The following is an 18,774-nucleotide window of genomic DNA, read 5'->3' as shown; positions in this document are numbered from 1 at the left end:
AATTCTCAGACTGTTCCTACGTACTGGAAGTAAATCAAGTGGTGTTAAAATATGCAAAACAGAGATACGCACCAGAGTACCCTGCAGCCATATTTGGCAGGTGTTCCAAACCACGGCCTTCTCAGGGGCCTTCCTACTGCATGCAGCAATTCTCAGCGAGGGCTACAACCCTGCTAGTATTACAGGGCCTAATCGCGGGAGCAGGTAGCTCAAGAATTACACGTTAGCAGAGACTGAGGGTGGGAAGAATTGTAATAGCAGGAAGTGCTGCAGGTCAGAATTGTTGGGCACTGGCAGGGCTAAGTCAGAGGCCAGCAGTGCAATAGCAGAAGGTGCTGCAGACCTGGTTTCATGACTGTTGACAGTGCTGGGAGTGGCAGTTCCTGGGACGAGAACAGCAAGAGATATTATGTCTGAGGATGGGAAGGAATGGCAGAGACAAGGGGAGCAACTTGACCAGCCCACTATAGAGACTAGTGAGTCCACTGAGGTGTATTTTCCATGAATAATTTCAGCTCTGTGGAGGCTTCTATTGATCTGGAACATTTTACTCTACAAAGTGTTTTAATCTACATTAATTAAATACTTTTATTGTAGCTCTTTAAAAATAGCTATTTCCTAACACCTACACAAAACTACTTTCCTTTTAAATAAGATAATGGTGAAAACTGTGGATTTCAAAGGGGACAACTGAATAGCCCAGCTGAAAAGATCAAATTTCACGGCTTCACAGTGTGATCACATTCGCTGTTTATCTAGGTTCGCATCAAATGATGACTATTTTAGAACGCATTGGCCACTGACTGCTCTGCATTAGGCCAGCGTTGTTCTCCCACCGTGTGACGCAATTTTTAACAAGGAGCAGTTGTAATGTTGCAGTGGTAATGCAGCAGAACACCCAGGAAGTGTCAGGCATATTAATATTTGCTAGCAGCTCTCAACATCCTTGGCCTGGTGTTCAGGCTAATCGAAGGTTTTTACATCATTAGCACATTCTAGTCAGGCCTTTATGTCATTTGGGGAAGGAAATCTCAACAGTTTTGCACCTACATCACTGCTTTATGGGGACTGAATGATGCTACAGACGTTCTCAGTCAACCAGAACTGGGGGATTACGTTTAACTAGCTGCTTTGTGAAATACAGCAAATGCATGCACATTTTAACTTTAGAACTATGTTGTGTATTTTCAGTCCCAAGGTCTTATGATCACTCAATGTGCCACATTCTGAAACCTCAAATCCCTCTAGCTAACAATCAGAAACAGCTGACTGTACATCATGCTCTCAGAGTTGCACTACAGGCACTGCAGAACTATGCAAATTACATTGCAGCAGCAGATGTTCTGCAGATGTTATTAAGCTTTCAAGAGCAATGATACAGAAGTAAACGGGCAATTAAATCCCCTTTAGGTACCAGGTTATAAAACACAGCACTTCCCATTGAAACCCACCTGAAGGGCCGAGAGAGCCACAGCTCCACAGAGACAGATGAGAGGATATATGGGAAACAGAAACCGCTCCTCTTTGTGGGGTTGACTGAAGAAAATCATGATCCAGATGTACATAGGAGCTAGCGTAAGCCAATATGGGCGGCCCAGATTCTGGACTGAAAGAAGCATGAATCAATAAATCAGGGCTCAGGCGACTAGAAAAATTAATACATCAATACCAAGGAGGGCTTTCCCAAGGTCTCACTCTCCTCCTCCCCCTCCACCCATGGAATATTTATTTGTTCAATCCCAAACCAAAGCAGCACTTCCAGTCTCCATGTCACAGCCAAAAGAGCAAGAAGTCAGTCAGGAGCAAAAGCCTGCTTAGTGCTTTTCTGTCACAGAATCCAGGGAGACCAAAGGCCAAACGAAAGGGAAACAGAATCTGAAATGAGCCTATAATTAATCTGAGGAGGATGAGACAAAAATCCATTATAACCTGAAGCTTCTGAGCCAGAAATCAAAAATTCCTGAGAATTGCTTTGCAGTGCACTAGCACATCCAGGGATCAGAGATACATTCCGATCAAGCTTATATTCCTAACTGAAGTGGTTGCTTGGGTACTGGTATTTGCAAAACCCTTGTTGCTTTGAAAAATAACAGTACACGCAAGATCTCTCAAGTACCTTCTGTGCAAGGCAGGAAATAATTCATTCAAACATAACACTAATTACCCCGAGTTTTAGTCTGACTGAGGTTGTTCAATGCAACTTTAAATCCTCTCCTCATAACCTTCCAAAAGCTGCAGTATTAAACAAACAAGCATAGAGGCATTTTACAGACAGTAAGAACAAAGCACCCTGAAGAATGGCTCCTGCTATTAGGTACAAAAGTCTTTCATGAGCAGCAGGAAACCTGCATTTACGGAATCTCCAACTGAGCTTTTACTGGTGTCTGACAGTATGTCAGCTACATTCAAGGAACAGACACAAGCAGCACCCTCTAGTGTACACTTTCAGGATGATATACTGTGTAATAACACCATTTCTTAATGAAATTCCAAAAATCATCAGAATCATAACAAGAGACACTGATCATGATGGTGCTACCTGCCCGTGAAGTTTACCATGTGTCCATCCTTATGAAAAGTGTCAATAGGGAAAAATGTGTCAGCAGCAGCCAGGTTTGAAGATGTAACCAGTGGGCTTTTTCATTTCCCATTCTCCTGCCACTCTGGTAATTTTGAAGAAAAACCTTGCCACACTGCATGTGTTAAATTGACATCTTTTGATTTAAGAGGAACACTGTATGACATGGATAGTGTTGAGTTTTTTCGAAGTACGCACAGCAAGGAGACCTGTGGTAGCTTAAAGACTAACAGATTTATTTCTGCATAACCTTCACGGGCAAAAATGGGACCAAGTGGGCTTCTGACTATGAAAGCTTATGCCCAAGTACATCTGTTAAATTTAAAGAGGCCACAGGACTCCTCATTCTCCAGATTCTAACTGAGATGGTTACCCTGTGGATTTTTTTCCAAGTGTGATTTATCAAGGACTAAGTGATCACTCTGAAAGTCAGGAGGGCACACTAGACTATCATAATTGTTCCTTCTGGCCTTAATATCTGTGAATCTAAAAATCTACCAAAAATAGGGTTTAATTGTATAATTCTGTAGCAGTAGCAACACTTGACATGCCACGTTTTGGGCTACTATAAAGATTTATGGATATTCCTATCAGTCCCGAGAGCAGAGAAAAGTAATAGAACTGAAAATTTGAACCTCATTTATTACCTCACGAAGGTAAACGTGAATCAAGGAGAAAACCTATTATTTCAATAGCACAGCTGTGTAATGGTACATTACAATACAAGAAACTTCCTAATTCAGGCAGCAGTTTTTCAGAAATCTGTCCTACCTGGGCTCAATCCCGCAAGGCGCAAGTGCCTTCAACAATTCATACAATTGTTCAGCTTTTTGCAAGATCATGCTCCATAAGGACAGCATTAGGAGAAATGGGAGGTTCATAGGAGACAGACGGGTATATGAAAAAATAATTACCTGAAAAATGCAAACTAGAAAAAAAACCAAAACAAAAAAATCCAAAACCTGTTCTCCCAGAGGTCTCTTCTGAAATGTCCTGGCAGTTATACTGAAAACAACAGTAGAAAAGTGCAGAGAACTGAGAGCTTACATTTCTAATAGCAGATAAGATGGAGAAGGTAACGACGAGTATTTTTTTTTACATTTCTGTCAGGGTTATTCCTATAGCATTTGTCTCTGTGGCTGAAGAACATGTGCTGTACAATTTGTCATACTTACTCAGCATACTTCAACCTTGACAGCACAATGTTCCTCAGAGGAGAGAGAGGCGTAAGGAATGAAAGGATCATCCTTAAAGAGTCACGACAGTGTTCCCGTGGCTTGCCTGATGCTATTGTGAGCTCAGGTGTAATTTGCCGCCTGGGTCTCCACACTGCACCCATTTTAGAGTAAATAGGCGCCACACTGTGTTTGTGTGAAGAGTTCCCTGACCCTGATTTTACTTCCAAGAAAGAAAAGCTGACTACAAAGCAAATAAGCTCTGTTCTAATTTTCAAGGATCCAGGAGACAATGGGCTGTTGAGAGCTCAGCTCTGAAAGACCACAGCACTCACCATGAAATTTCTGTAGCAGACATTCCATGAGAGAGGTCAACGGGAGAGCAAGCAGGGCCAAGGCAAATGCCACGTTGAAGTTCAAGAAACCATTAATAAAATAGAAGGACCAGGACTCGGTACCTACAGTGGGGAGAGAAGCGAAAGATAATTAGTATGAGAGTCTAAAAGGGCTGGATGTTACAACAGCCCCATTCTCTCTCTGCCAGACCATGATTATTTTAGTGAGCAGCAGCTTCAGACACCGATTCTCTCTATTCCATGTGTAGCCAAAACCAAAGAATGGGATAAGTATATAACAGTAAAAGAAATAGCATGGCCTCGAGGAATAAGCATGGAGCCGATTTGTGCAGTTCCTGGGTTCTAATCCTGGATTTGCCACTGATTTACTGCATGACTTTCTGAGTCACTTCCACCTTTCTTCCCCCCAGCTATGAAAGAGGGATAATGATGGCAGGAGGATTAGCCAATAGCGAGTGCTAAGTATTACATCACTGTCTTTATGCAAGTAACTTCATTGTTTCTCCTGTGGGGATTATTTATTTTTAACCAAAGGCACATAAACATGTTCTCTCTTTGCTTCGCCTTATTAATGGTTATTCCTCAAAGTTACACCCACTGCCTGCTGTTCGTGAATCTATGGTACACTCGATCAGCCCTAACAGAATGGATGTGTGTCAAAATGCAAAAGCACCATGCAGCTGCCATGATGCCAGACAGCCACCATTCCATTCTGGAAGCCCATGTGATGCAGTGTAGTTGCAAGCAAACTGACAAAGGCAAGAAATTCTTCTCCTCTAAACCAGCACCCACTCAGCGGAGAAGCGTCTCACGTGAAAGGCAGTACGGCAGCTCTGGATGCTACTCTGCTTTCTCACAGGCTCACACAGCTATAAAATGAACTTCAAACAAACAAACAAAGACAAAGGCAAAAGGCCCACTCAGGACACCTGCTGTAAAGCTCATCTACCTGCTAGTTACATACATTATCAGTCTCTAAAGTTTAACTTTAAGAATAGTACACAAAAACATTTGCTCCGAAAACATCAGCAATTCTACCCCTCTTACTGACATGACACACAGTTGGCTGCAAGCTTCAAAGGATGCAAACTGACAGAAATTCCAGTCTGACTGTCGTTCGTTTGTACTCTTAATTCAGGATGCTTAAAATCCTGAACAGTGGGGAATGCCAGTTCCTCTCTGCTCGTTTACCACTTTCTTGGTATGATTAGTGCAATCAGTCAGTAAATGACACGCGGGGGCTTTAATCATTGCGCTGTTGTGACATATGTCACATGGCGTGGCAATTTCCTGCAATCAGAGCCACTTAAAAGGGGTCTGTGTTGAAATTAATCAGACAACTGAAAAGCAGACACCTCTGCAGCTTGTACAACTAAATATGATTAGAAGCTGAACTTGTAATGTCAGAAATAAGGAGCAGGGATAACCAAGGCAAACCCCAAGCTATTCAGGTTTATTTGGGTAACCTACATCCATTAGCAAAGTAGCACTGGAAGCAAAATGCAATTAACATTTTGTGGGTTTTCGTTTTAATTTGAGAGGTTTTCAGAAATTCTCCTCTAGCTTCCACCTACCTCTGTCATCTCCTTCAAAGTCTCAAGTGAGAATTCTCAGCCTGCCAAAGCCCAAACATGGTATACAATGTGTGACAAACACCCAAAAGGATGAACACACACACAAATTATCCATGCAGCAAATTGGCAACAGCTATGGTATTCCTTCCTTTAGCACAAGTAACCCTTTCATGGCCCGTTTGATGAGTCTTTATTTCTGATGCCTATAAACTACAACATGAGGGAATGACTCTGTCTGTGTTCATCCATCCATGAGCCCGTTTGTTCAAGAACTCCTCCTAAATGACAAGAGATAGGACTACCAAATTTGGTATGCAGCTTCTTATCGTAGCTAAAAGCAAGGTCGTGGCTGGGGTGTGCCAGGACAATGGGATGTGTGTGGAACATGATTTGTTTCTCATCAAACAGAAAGGAAAGGGCATGGCAGCGGGGACATATGAACAAATGACCACAGGTGGGCAGCCAGCACAAAACGATCTTGGGGGGAAGGAGGGGAGGGCAGCAAGCACCCTAGCTCCAGGCAGCAGCTGCTGGCCAGCAACATGGCCCCTGCCACCCTAGGCCAGGCCTAGGGAGCAACCAATGAACAACCAGCATGGCTCCCGCCCCACCAGAGAGAAGCAACTGGCTGCTCCCACACCCTGCTCTGAGCCCCCCAAGACCTCCCAAACTCCTGCCTCCACCTGCTACCCTGAGCCCCCCTCAATCCCCAACCCTGATTCCTGAACCCTCATAAACATCCCCGCCCCCTGCCTTGAGCCCCTCCTCACCCCCAACCCTGACTCCTACACCCCCCCCAACAGTGCCATCCTCCTACTCAGAGCACCTTTCATCCCCAAACCCTGCCCTGACTCCTACACTCTCCACACCCCACAGCCCTGAAAGACCCAAGCAACGCCAGGCAAGTCTTCTAGTTTTGAATAATACACCAAATGAATGAAGAATGGAGATAAGTTTGAGACTAAAGAGTCCCCCTTGGAAGTTAAGGCATTTGAAAGGTGTGTATATAAAAGAAAAGCCTGTAACATGGAAGGGAGTTCAATTTAAACAAGATTCTTTTTGTTACCATGGCTCAAAGAGCCCTAGTCATAAGACCGGGATCTTACTATGTGAGATGCTTTATGGACACAGAACAAAACGGCCAATCCCTATCTCAAGAAAGAGTTTCCAATCTCAGCAGAAAAAGAAAAAAAAAAAACTCATGAGCTGTATTACTTCTCTCCTACTTCTACTTCTAGCTGAAGCCTGTTAGTTAACACTCAGCTAACGCATGGAAGCGTGCCTCAGTTTTCCCAGCTGTAAAATGGTGACAATACCCTACCTTGTTTGTAATCTATTGATGAAAAGTGATATATAGGACCGAGATATTAAATATTAATTGAAATGATTTCACTTTGTGAGAGGGAGTTTTAAAGGGAAATGCTCAGATTGCACATGGGGCGGGGAGGGGGGGCCGCCACCAGGAGATACCCAAATTCAGAAAATGTGGGAAGAAGAAATACTTAATGTAACAAGAGTGGACTCCCTGTGGGAGAACTCTGCATGTAAACAAGGGTTCCGTTTCTTCCTAGCCCTGCTGCTACTGGATTCTATACTACAGTCACAATGCTGAGGACAAAGGAGTTGTGACATTCAAATACAGGGCCACTACTTTGGTGCTGGATGAAGCATCGGAGGATGGGTGAGCAGCGTGAGAGGAAAGTCCTTCTCTAAACACACGTCTTCTCTGCAAGAGGACTGTGCTCCTTTCCAGTGTCCTGGCATATCAGTGGCCAACATTCCACTCGTCCCTCTCCTAGACTCTCCCTTCATAACTCTATGAAACACCTTTTAGATGCCCACAGGCCGTCTACCAAAATCAGGGCAATGTTATCTCTCAGATTCAGGGTTCACAATTTCTCCCTCTAAGTCACAGGGGTTCAGGCAGTTCACAACTTTCCCCGAGCCATCACCTGAGAAAACCCTAACAGCCATTTGTTGCTATTTCCAATGGACACATGCCCTCTCCTATCCAGGTCTCTTCCCATACCAAGGTAGGGGAGGACCTGCCTATTACATCCTACTTTTCCCTTCTCATCCAGACTTGCTTTAGCTGACAGTCACAAGATCTTGGGGAAAACCAGGGTCACATGAAAGTTAGGCCTAGACTCCCCTGAGAAAAGCCTAGCCACCTTATGAGACAGTCCCAAGACAACACAGAGGGTGAACGGCCTGGAGCAGTGCTTTGATGCAGGGGCCCTTTCCTTTTAAGTTTTCTGCAGTGTGACTGACCTGCCTCTTAAAGAGCTGGAGCTTCTTCTCCTTGTCCAAGGACACAATTACTGCCGTGGCTCAGAAAAGAACGCCAAATCGAGCAAGAATAACTCGTCACGCAGGCTAGTTGAGTTATCCACTGACGCAAGGTTTTATGTAGAAAACACAAGCGTAAAGCATGGTCACTGTCGTGACTCACGCATTCAGAGACATTCACTCTCTGTGCCTCCCAGTTCAGAATGCCTTTATATTTTTCATTCACAAAGGCTCAGGGTGACTCGAGACACAACAGCAATGAAAATAACACCACAAAGAGAAATCTTGCTTCTGCTAGTATTCTTTGAGGATGCGGGACTGTCCTTCCACAGAACAGTGGGAATAAGCTTCCCCCTGTCACTTTCATAAAACCAAGAACTAGAAGGGATCTCCCGGGCCATTCAGGCAGAAACAGAAGACTAAACAATGCACATCATGTGGACTCACTGCTCCACATCCAGTCAAGCAGTATCAGATCAAGAGAGAGAAGCTGCTGCAAGTGATGGAAAGAGAACCATGCAGTATCTATAGTGGGGCCCACACATATAGCAGATTACATATAAGGAGAACTCACAAGAGTGGTTACTGAGCATCCCAGAGTCAGAAAACTTCAGCCTTGCCTTCCACTTCAGCGGCCGCTACAACCTTTAAATTCAACCAGCCAGATAAAATGTTCTTCTTATTACTATTCGTACTCCAGTAGCACAGAGAAGCCCTAGTCATGGACCACAACTCCACCGTGCTGGGTGCTGAACAAGCAGATGCAATTCCAATGACCTCAATTCATTCAGGGCTGAACTTGACCACAATGCATCCCAAGCATTCCAATTTACAACCAAAGCTCATCACAAATATAGGACAGTGAAGCAGAGAAATCCGCTGCGCCAGTCACAAAGAGAACAACAAGTTACCCTTTCACTGCTCAACTAATAGTTCCAATGATCCTCTCCAACTGCTCATCTTTTTAGAGTCTCATGAACAGTCATCAGTGATATCTGCATGTAAGCCACTGTCCCCATGGACACAGGAATCTGATAACTGATGGTGGAAATACTGATGACATTGCATGCCTCTATCAGAGGTTTTTTTTTTAAAAAAAACCTATACAAGGGGGAAAAAAATGGTCATCTTGCCTGCTCGATCCCAGCTTGTACAGGAAGATACACCACCGTGTCCAGATGCCATATTTATAGATGCGGCATCAGAACCCAAGTAGAACAGGAGTCAGGTTAAAGCAAAGAGAATGGGGATGTCCATGTTCCCCGTCATCCATACCTGCCCAGAGTGTAACAGCTTCTCCCTGAGGTACTGCACTCTAAAGGGTGCATCTCATCGTCACATAAGCTGGGAGGACACCAAGGTCTGAGAGAACTGAACCTCGACCTCCTCGTACCGGGTACGCCTCCGCTGCAGTTAACGACCTGTAGCTGGCCTGCGTCAGCTGATGCTGGCTCAGGATGGGGGTATACAACTGCAGCAACAATATTAGGCTTAGGCCCAAGCTCTGGAACCAGTCTGAGACCAAACATCTACACTAATTTTACAGCCTCATGTCCTGACCCACTTCACGACAGACTCCAAGGATAGCAGCAGAGGGAATGCAGGGGTAATGGGCCTGGAACAACCCTTTAATCCTGGCGCTAAAGATGTTGCCCCCTGCTGCTTCATCAGCTCCCAGTAGATTTTATCCTCCTTCCACGAAAGCTAGGAAAATGTTCCAAAGCCGACAGAACGTGCCTGGCCTTTTCATCTCCCTGGGTGGTGTGACTTTTCCTTCCAAATAAACATTATAAAGCTTCAAAAGAGATATCATTACACCCTCCTGGCTACATAGCATTTAGCAGACATTTCACCGAGCCTCTCCGAGTCATAGGAAGACGTTAGAGAGCGTCGCTGTGCACAAACGCTTCAGAATGGATTGGCTCCCAGACGACACTGGAAATAGCTCACACACCAGCGTAGCAAGGTCGGAATGAGCCCGTGCCAAACCCAACCCCACCAGAAAAAGTCAAAAGTTTCCATTACAAAGGAGTTGCTGCAGTACATTTCAGATCATTGCTGTGGAGACCAAGGACCCTGACAAGGGCAACACTTGCCCTGCTGTACCATAGGAGACTAATCACCGTGCTGTCCCACTATCCAAGTGACATTCCTGAGACCTGTCAGAAGTTGTCAGGGGCAGAGATGGCATTAGAAGTGATTCGCTGCTGCAGGCTGTCCCAGATAGTATCAGATGTGAACTGGGATCCATGTAACAAGGTCAACATGGATCCCACTGCTTCCTCAGAGACCCCACAGACTCCTCTACCCTGATTATTTATCAGCAGCTCTGCAAACAGGATCTCTTTTAACGATCCCTCATTTGAGCTAATTTTAAACTCCCTTGCAAAAAGCCCTCCCTCCCTTTCTAATAGCATGTTGTCTCTTTAGAGCCAGAAGCACCCAAATTAGGAACACAAGAGTTGCCAGACTAGATCAAATCCTACATCCATCTAGCCCAGTATCCTGTGTTTGACAGTGTCCCCAAGTAGGCAGGCAAGAGGTAGTCCACCCCCAGCCTCTTTTAGAGAAATTGGGAAGGAAGAAGTTTTATTACCTTTCCAAAGTTTTTGTTATTAATTAGGACAACTTGAGATGCTCTTGATGTTCAATCCCTTTTTGAATTGTGCTAAGCTGTGGACCTCAAGAACTTCATGAGTCAGTCAGCTGCACCATCTAACCACAACTGGGGCGAAAAAATCTGCTTTGGTGTCTGTTTTGAATTTTTGCCATCTGAATGAAGGTCAAATCCCATCTCTGCTACAGACTCCCTTGTGATCTTGGGCAAATTGTTTTCCCTGTGCTGTGCCTCAGATTTCCGATCTGGATTCCAATCTTTCCAACCTCGAAAGGAATGGGTGAGGAAAGGTTGTTATAAGCTCCCTGAACTGTTCTAACAGTAAGAGCTTACATCAGGCTAAAAGTCGTTATTGCTCCCCTTCCACAGTAAATGTCTGCCACTCGTCAGGAGCAATTTTCACCCCAATTCATATGTCTGAGAGAAATGATCCAAAAGGAAGAGTAAAGCCAAATTCCATCCTAATTCCACCAAGACTGTCATAACAAACAGCACCACACAGAATTAATTCGCTTTTTGCTTTTTTCCACATTCCTGCAGATGCCCTTCCAGTAACCTCTCTTCTGGTGCATGCCAACAAGACTCAGGCTATGCATTGTCACAAAAGCAAGGAGAATTCCCAAAGCTCAGCACAGAACCAGTGAGTCTGAAGAACTGATGAGAAGAAAGGGGCTAAGAGGCTGTGTTTTCAGTCACATGCCAGGGTCTGCAGCATGTATGGGAGAGAAGCAAAAGATACAAACAGAATTAAAGCTGACACACGCACTCACGCAGCATTTTTTGCTTTGGTTTAAGCATGCACCCAACATTACTCAGACAGGTGATGAGTCACACAGTTCTTTGTTACAAACAACCCCTCTGAGTAACACTCACGAAACACAGAGGAAAACATAACCGCACCTTGGGCAGAATGTGAAATTTATAAAATTGTGCACAAATGAAATATGCTGTTGCCACATTGGGTCTCAAACAGGTTTGCAGTAAGAGTTCTCTGGTCTGAAAGCGTAGGCTGCTGAGACATCCTATGAGGTCTTTGCAGTGTACAAAAACTTCAACAGTAAGAAACTCATGGAAAGCAACTTCGTTTTTAATATTCAGCCAAACAAACAGGAAAGAGGAATACAGGTGGTACTCCTGGTTCAAGAGAGACATCCAGTGGCAATAAATAGGAATGGCCTCACTGGTGAGCTCAAGCAAAAATCAAAAGGATGACTTTTCATTCAGACCAGATGACAGACTCGTTGATTTATTTGTCACACGAGCTCTCACAGTGCACCCCAATATTTTGTTATAACACACTCACCGTAAAGATCAGGGCCGTGAGATGTGAAGACATTGTATAAAACTATGTTGAAAGGAGCGACTACCAGCTTCCCATAGTAATAGCTGTCTACAGTCACAAGGGGGACCTGGAACAAAGCATTTAAAATTCACATAACACTGGCAGCTTTCATAAGAAATTCCCAGTCAATGATGGGCTGCCCACTGTGTGGTGGCACTGCCAAATGTCCATATTTGTTCCTGAAAATAAAGACCATCTTAGCTCCCATGCTGCACAAATGCTAGGTACATGATGCCTGGCTCTAACTGACAGGGGTCCTGTAAGACAAGAACAGCTGTTCGATGCCGTGGCTTCTCCCAGGAGTATACAGGATTTAGAGTTCACATCATACATAGTTCTTTGTGCAGCAATTAAACTGGGGATGCTGACAGCAGACACCAAGTTTGGTTCCTGTGCCGTTGCTAGTCCCTTACCCCTCTGAGCCTGGACAGCAAACATCAAAGACAGAGCCCTTGAGCTTTTAGGGCAGAGCATTCAGCCACAGCACCTAATATTGGCATGTGCTGCTTTGGAAAGTGGGCTACATATTTCTTCCATCCCTCTGGGAATCAGGTTAAAAGCACAGTACCTGGCAGATGCACCTGCTCTGCACCCTCTCTCCTGCACTGCAGTCTGACTTTCAAATTCTGATTCAGACTGATTCAACCGGAGAGCGGCGCAATGGCAAGCAGAGACTAAACGCCCTCTGGGAGGAGCAATGACAGGTCAGTCCTCTGCACAAGGGGCAGGGTCATGTGAGCACTGCATGGAAGCTACACAACTTCTCTGCCTTCGAAATCACTTGTGAGAATAAGGGGAGTGAGCCAGGAACAGTGATGTTCTTTGGAGCAGAAGGTGAGGATATTAAGCTCAGGCACAATCTTATTAATAACCTCAGCTGACACTGAGCAATTCCTCTGAAAGGACTATCCACGCAGAGAACTGTCCACTATTCTGCTACAATTCCAGCCCAGTGCCTCCTGTTGAGCTTTACTACAGGGACTTACCAAAAACAGGATCAGGGCCACCAAACACCAGTTCAGGAAGCTCTTCCACCTCCGCTTTTGTATCAGCAAGTCAAAAGCAATAGGCAGCCTGGCAAAAACAACATTTGCATCAGGGACCCTCTTCAGTTTAGTAATCACCCACCGGCATCACCTTGCAAATTCTTCCCCCACCCAGGGCCAGGAAGACAGTTAACTTTGGGGGAGATGACTGACTATGGTTAGTCTCAAGCCAGGAACCAATTCCCTGCCAGTCCTTCATCAAACTGTTCCTTTTTCCAAGGGGACTGTTTCAGCGGATCTAATAAGACACCTCAGAGAGGCTTGTCAGCAACAGGGATCAAACCTGAGGCCTCCAGATACTAATGTATGACCCATAACTGCCTATGCTAGAAACCCCAGCTGCATTAGTCCGCTCCATACCAACCACATTAACCTCTGTATGTGGCCCACTCACCACTACACTGAGAGGATGCGTGTTATAAAAACACCACTTTGATGCTAAGCAACACATGCCACATGGAGGCAGGTTTTTTCCTCAGGATGCAACAGTCTCCCAACCAGACTGCTCAGCAGTCAGGTTTGAAAAGCCCAGAACCTCTGTGGGGCTCTCAGCTTTCTTCTCCTTACCCAAGAGCCACACTGAAAGGCCAACCCACTAGGGCTCCAGCTGCCACTCCCAGCACAGCTACAGAGGTCTTATCCATATACCAACCAGTCATGGCAATCATTGTGGTGTACATACAGAAACTGCTGGGGAGGAAGGCTACAAAGCAAAAAAATAAGAAGTGGTCAGTAAACTTTGACATAGGTAAAACGCTGCACAGGGTTAATGTCAAGCTCTGTAACAGACAGAGTACAGTCTGCTATAATCACTGGGTATGAAATCCTGCCCACACTGAAGCCAAAGGCAAAATTCCCACTGACTTTGATGAAGTCTGAATTTTACATTGCAAATCCTCCTGGTAAGAGTCTTCTCTTTCTGCTTCTAAAATTAAGATCAGAAATATTTCCTCCAAGTACTAAGGTCCCTCTGCTCATAACCGTCCGCACTACACAGTGACAGCCCAGCCAGAATGCCAGCATTTACAGATGTATGATTACCCACACTACTTCCTCTACCATTTGTGTATTTTCCTAATTGGACGAACCCTCTCACGCAGCAAAGAGAGATTGAGACCGACAGGACATGGTCCTCAAAAAACCAAGTGGGATTATGCAGAAATAAACAGAGAATGAATGAGAACTCCACTCCATGAACAGTGATGGAAAAGGACTTCTACCAATCACTAAACAAAAGCAGAACAGAACAGGAGATCTCATATATCATCTAACTGTGCTACCTCCTCTCCTAAGGCCACATCATCACCAAATGCAAAAAGCCATTGCTCAGAGTGACTTCTGATGGCCATCTTTGCAAAAAAGGCCATTCACATGCACACAACACCCATTCCAGGTATTTTACAGGCATGAGTTGCAATGGTCGTATTGGCAGAGGACATTTAAGGGGGTGGGCATTAAGGTATTTAATAATGCCAGGCTAACACAACATACCACTTTTACTTCCCCTGGTTAAAACTGACTACTGACCAATGGGGAAACATCAAGGAGAAAGGCAAAAAAAAAAAAAAAAAAAGGCAAAATAGTCCCCAAATGCCCAAATCCCAGTTTGAGAGCCACGGTCAACTGCACTGAGACTCGGGGCAGCTACAGAAACAAATATAGCTGAGGAAGAGGAAGGAAAGAGTTGGGTGGTACACATCTGGAACAACAGGTTTTCTTTGGCCAGGCTCCCCATTAGCTATGTTTGCAGCAAAAGAACAATGGAATATCCTTGTTAAGCACAGGACGTTGAGTTGCTATAGAAACATTCTGAAGTAATTCTTCTAAAGAAACCCACATGGTGAACATTTCCCCTCTACCTGCTGCAGAACAAACCTACCTGCAGCTGAGCAAAACATCCCAGTGCTGAGAACTAAGAAGGCTAACATCAGCCGGCTCACATGAAGCCCAAATTTCTTGCACACGGCCCTAGGGAAAGCAGAGAGAAAATCAGACACAGTGCAATGGAAACACCTCCTGTGCACAAGAGAAAAAACATTTTGCACAAATCAATAACTACCGCATGCAGAGCTGAAAGCTGCTCTCTCGGCTCTGGGGAACTCCAAGCTGGACGGCTTTCACTTCTCAGCCTCTGGAGACAAACATGGGGGGCAATTATGGGTATTCTAAGCCCATCTACACTTGGATTTCAGCAACCTGCGTAGCTATGCCAGTGCAAATGCCGACTGTAGAGATGGTTTATACCTGGGTAAGCTGCTCGTCTGCAAATCATAGGAAGACAGGAATTGCCAGATTTAGACAAACCTCTGGCCCTGTGAGATCAGCACGCTGTCTCTGCATGTGCTTCACCAGTGTACACTGTCTGCACAAGGGGGTATGCAGTCAGGGCCAACTTTTGGGGTGGGTAGTGAAGACCCAGCAAAGGAGATGCCATGAACAGAGTGAAAGTAAGCCGGTGCACCCAGCTGGCAGCTCGCTGGATGAGGCACTGAACCTCAGGTAGAGGCAGTGTGCTTCCAGCCTGGCCCCTGGGGCTTCCTTCAGGCTGAAACATTAAGGAGCAGGCAGTTGAAAGGGACTGGCTGGAGCCATGCCCCCATCCTTCACCGGCCTGGGAGTGCCCCAGCCCACAGCACACACCCCCAAGCCCTTTAGGCGGGGCCAAGGAACTGAAGCTCCCCCCTGCCACCCCAAATTCGTACAGGATGCTCAGCAGTGCTTTGCTCTTCTCCTTCCTGTCAAGGAGCGAGGGGAAAGTGGAGTTTGCTGTTGCAAGGCCTTCCTTATGGCTGGGAAGGGCAGGGGGCAGATAAGCTGTGCACTTTGCTTTGGCTCCCTGGTAGGAACAGGAAGGGGAACAGCCAGCAGCCTGTTCAGCTTCAGCCCTCCCCACCTGCCCCCTCCCCCCTGCACACACACACACACACACACACACACACAACCCCTTTCTCTGAGCCCTACACAACTCCTGCCCTGACTTTTGCACCCCCACACTCTCAACACCCTGCCCTAAGCTCCCCACAGCCCCAACTCCTGCACCCCCCATATCCCCAGCATCTGCTCTGACTGGGGTGGGGGGCACTGAAGGAAGGTGAAGGGAGCACAGTGCAGGTGTTGGGGCAGAAGAAGTGTAAGGGATAGGAGTGAAGGAAACACAGCGCAGGGGTTAGGGGGAGAGAAGCCTACGGAGCCCATGTGGGACCAGGGCAATGAGGGACACCATGACCACAGGAGCCAAATCGAAGAAAAATGCAAATTCATCCAAGACGCCATTCTCCCTAAGGCCAGCCCTGTTTGCACTGGTACAGCTACACCAGTAACTGCTATTCCAGAGTACATCAGGCCTATGTTTTACCTGTCACGGTAGCTATCCACTAGCAGCACCATGCCAAAAGCTTCCTAGAGTTGTAATCAGTGCCATGCTCAAGACAACTGACAATGGAGATGCCACGCAGGACAATGATGGCTAAAAAATAAGGGGCAGGAAGACTTCCCACTTGAACCCAGGTAATCACATGTTCAGGCTACTACTTTATGGAGCTGCAAACTTCACTGGAGGTACCGCTCAGTTGGGATCAACAGAGCAAGGCAATAGAGAACATGGGGGTGCTACTCAATTTTTAACCATTCCAGTGCATCTCAGATTAAATCACTTACATAAAATGAACCCCTGTCACCCCTCTCTGATCCAGCCAGTACAGCTCAGCTGATATTTCTGCCTGGCAATTCTGCTGATGTCAGTGGGAGAGCTGTGCACACAGACTGAGCCAAACACTGGAGCTGAGACTCTCTCAGCGAACCCAGTGCAGAATTTGGCCGTTGTGGCAGAATTCGAACCAATGTTTCCGTAGGAATCTTTGCTGCATACCTAGTTTAACAGATTTCAGTGTGAAGCACTACAATCCATGCAAGACATTTTTTGTTTGGATTTTAGGTTTCATTTCAACCCTCATTGTGAGTGGCAATAATGATCCCTGTTGTTCACGCTGGGCAACTGGTTCACAATGAGCAACTAGTTTTGTTTACTCACTTGTAAAAGTAAAGCTCACAAATGCAACTCAAGAAGGCCAAGAGACATCGTAGGAAATAAAACACGAGAACCTAGGAGAAACATACAGAGTTAGAAACTCAATTTTTAACAGAACTGAAGTGCCCATAGGTAAACAGTGGAGCAAAACCATAAAAGATTAAGACACAATGGAGTTACTACTACAACAGTGAGAACCCCACAAGATCTACTTGTTACAGGATGGAGCCAAAGTCCATACAACGTGGTGCTTGATCCTGCACCCACCGAGATCAATGGCAAAATTCCCACTGCCTTGAAAGGCAAAGGATCTTGCCTTTTGACACCAAATCCTTCGTGGCAAAATGGTGAAAAATAAATGACTCCAACAAACTGGACCTTGGGCAAGCCTGCCCATCGCCTCTGTCAGGTCTTGCAAACTGAAGCTTTAATACCAACACTACAAAGGGACGATACCCCAATTACCACTCTATCTAGCGGTAAGCGTGTTCACAAGACCACCTGGATACTAAGAGGTGGAGATGTACATAGTACGACCAATAGGTACCCAAGCAACACGTATGTTTAAAATGCTCCTTTTTCACCTTCTCATGTGTGCAGGTTATAACATGTCGTGTGAGAAGTGCAGCATACTGACATTTATATTTTGATTTTAAAAATGAAAACTTCCAAAATATTAATCATGGCAGTGATGCCAAAGCAATACTGGATACAATTTCTAGAGCATGTAAGTGAGTTCTCCTATACATCTTCCAGGAAGCTTAACAATAGGTTTCTGATTAAACCCTTCAGGCTGCTTTGAAAAGCTCAGTCATTACGTCAAAGTCTGTGGTCTGGTCTGAATACTTTCAAGAGGCACCTTTCACACAGTTTCCTGCCTTTGGTTCACGAACCCTCCCAACCATACTCCTCCTGCATCTCCCTAGACACGCACGCACAAGCACACAAATTCAGAATTCCAATCCCCAGTGTACCCAAGAGCTGCTTTTTTTGATACAGACCAAAGGCAAGATGATTTCTCACAAGGAAAGTTTCAACACAAATGATTTACCTTATTTGTCTGTAGAACTCTAGCATGGAATAAGGCTGGCAAGGCATGAAGCCACAAGTAAGCGTAGGAACGTATGGCATAGACTGGAGAGTATTCCCATGTCTGGAATCCATTCCCATATACGAGGTAGTGCATCTAAAAATCCCATTAAAAATTCACATTCAAAAGAGGACACATTTCTGTTTTAGCTATTAGCAAATAATAACATAAGAAAATTGATATGTTGAGGGCACAGGTGCGTTATGCTCAGCATAAGGTAGAAATCAGTGCAGACCAATTACAAATGCCCAAATTCATCCACTAAGGAAGCGCAACCACTCACTGGTTCCCAGTAGTTAAACGTCTCATCGCAGTCAGAGATGTTACTCAAGAGGGCAGCACAAAACCGAGCAGAGATCAGACACTTGAAAGCTGTGGATCCTTCAGGTGCCCAGACATGACCTGCCTTGTTACCTGATGGCCTAATAAAGAGTAAAGAACTAGTGTCAGGGCCTACTGAAATAGATGATATATGGAAACAGGATAAAGAGCAGCAGGATGACACCAGGGCAAAGAACCCCAGGGAGTGGAAATGCAAACAGAAAGGGAGTTAAAAGACTCAGGGAAGCAATGAAAAGCCTGCAACCGTTTCTTGTATTCCCCCTTCAGCATTTTTAAACCAACACTGAATGAATCTAAGGGCAGGTCTACATTACAATGGAATGCTGAATCAAGGAATG

At 45.3% G+C, this 18,774-nt stretch overlaps 1 protein-coding gene across 2 annotated transcripts in view; it reads right to left on the bottom strand.

Moving 5' to 3' along the window:
• LOC142001490 (alpha-1,2-mannosyltransferase ALG9) overlaps positions 1–18,774 on the bottom strand; it is a 57,059-nt gene that overhangs the window by 28,613 nt on the left and 9,672 nt on the right. For both annotated transcript variants that reach the window (XM_074976760.1, XM_074976759.1), the window contains exons 2-10: positions 18,378–18,516; positions 18,056–18,190; positions 17,008–17,078; positions 14,857–14,945; positions 13,545–13,680; positions 12,918–13,005; positions 11,893–11,998; positions 4,089–4,211; positions 1,452–1,606 (exon numbers count right to left, since the gene is read on the bottom strand). In XM_074976760.1, coding sequence (XP_074832861.1) covers positions 1,452–1,606; positions 4,089–4,211; positions 11,893–11,998; positions 12,918–13,005; positions 13,545–13,680; positions 14,857–14,945; positions 17,008–17,078; positions 18,056–18,190; positions 18,378–18,516 — 1,042 coding nt within the window. The remainder of the gene's footprint in view (positions 1–1,451; positions 1,607–4,088; positions 4,212–11,892; positions 11,999–12,917; positions 13,006–13,544; positions 13,681–14,856; positions 14,946–17,007; positions 17,079–18,055; positions 18,191–18,377; positions 18,517–18,774) is intronic.

This window comes from Carettochelys insculpta, chromosome 25, assembly GCF_033958435.1.
Source record: "Carettochelys insculpta isolate YL-2023 chromosome 25, ASM3395843v1, whole genome shotgun sequence".
Classification (NCBI taxonomy): domain Eukaryota; kingdom Metazoa; phylum Chordata; order Testudines; family Carettochelyidae; genus Carettochelys; species Carettochelys insculpta.
The sequence above is the reverse complement of the archived record's forward strand: the minus strand, read 5'-3'. Positions and strand labels throughout refer to the sequence as shown.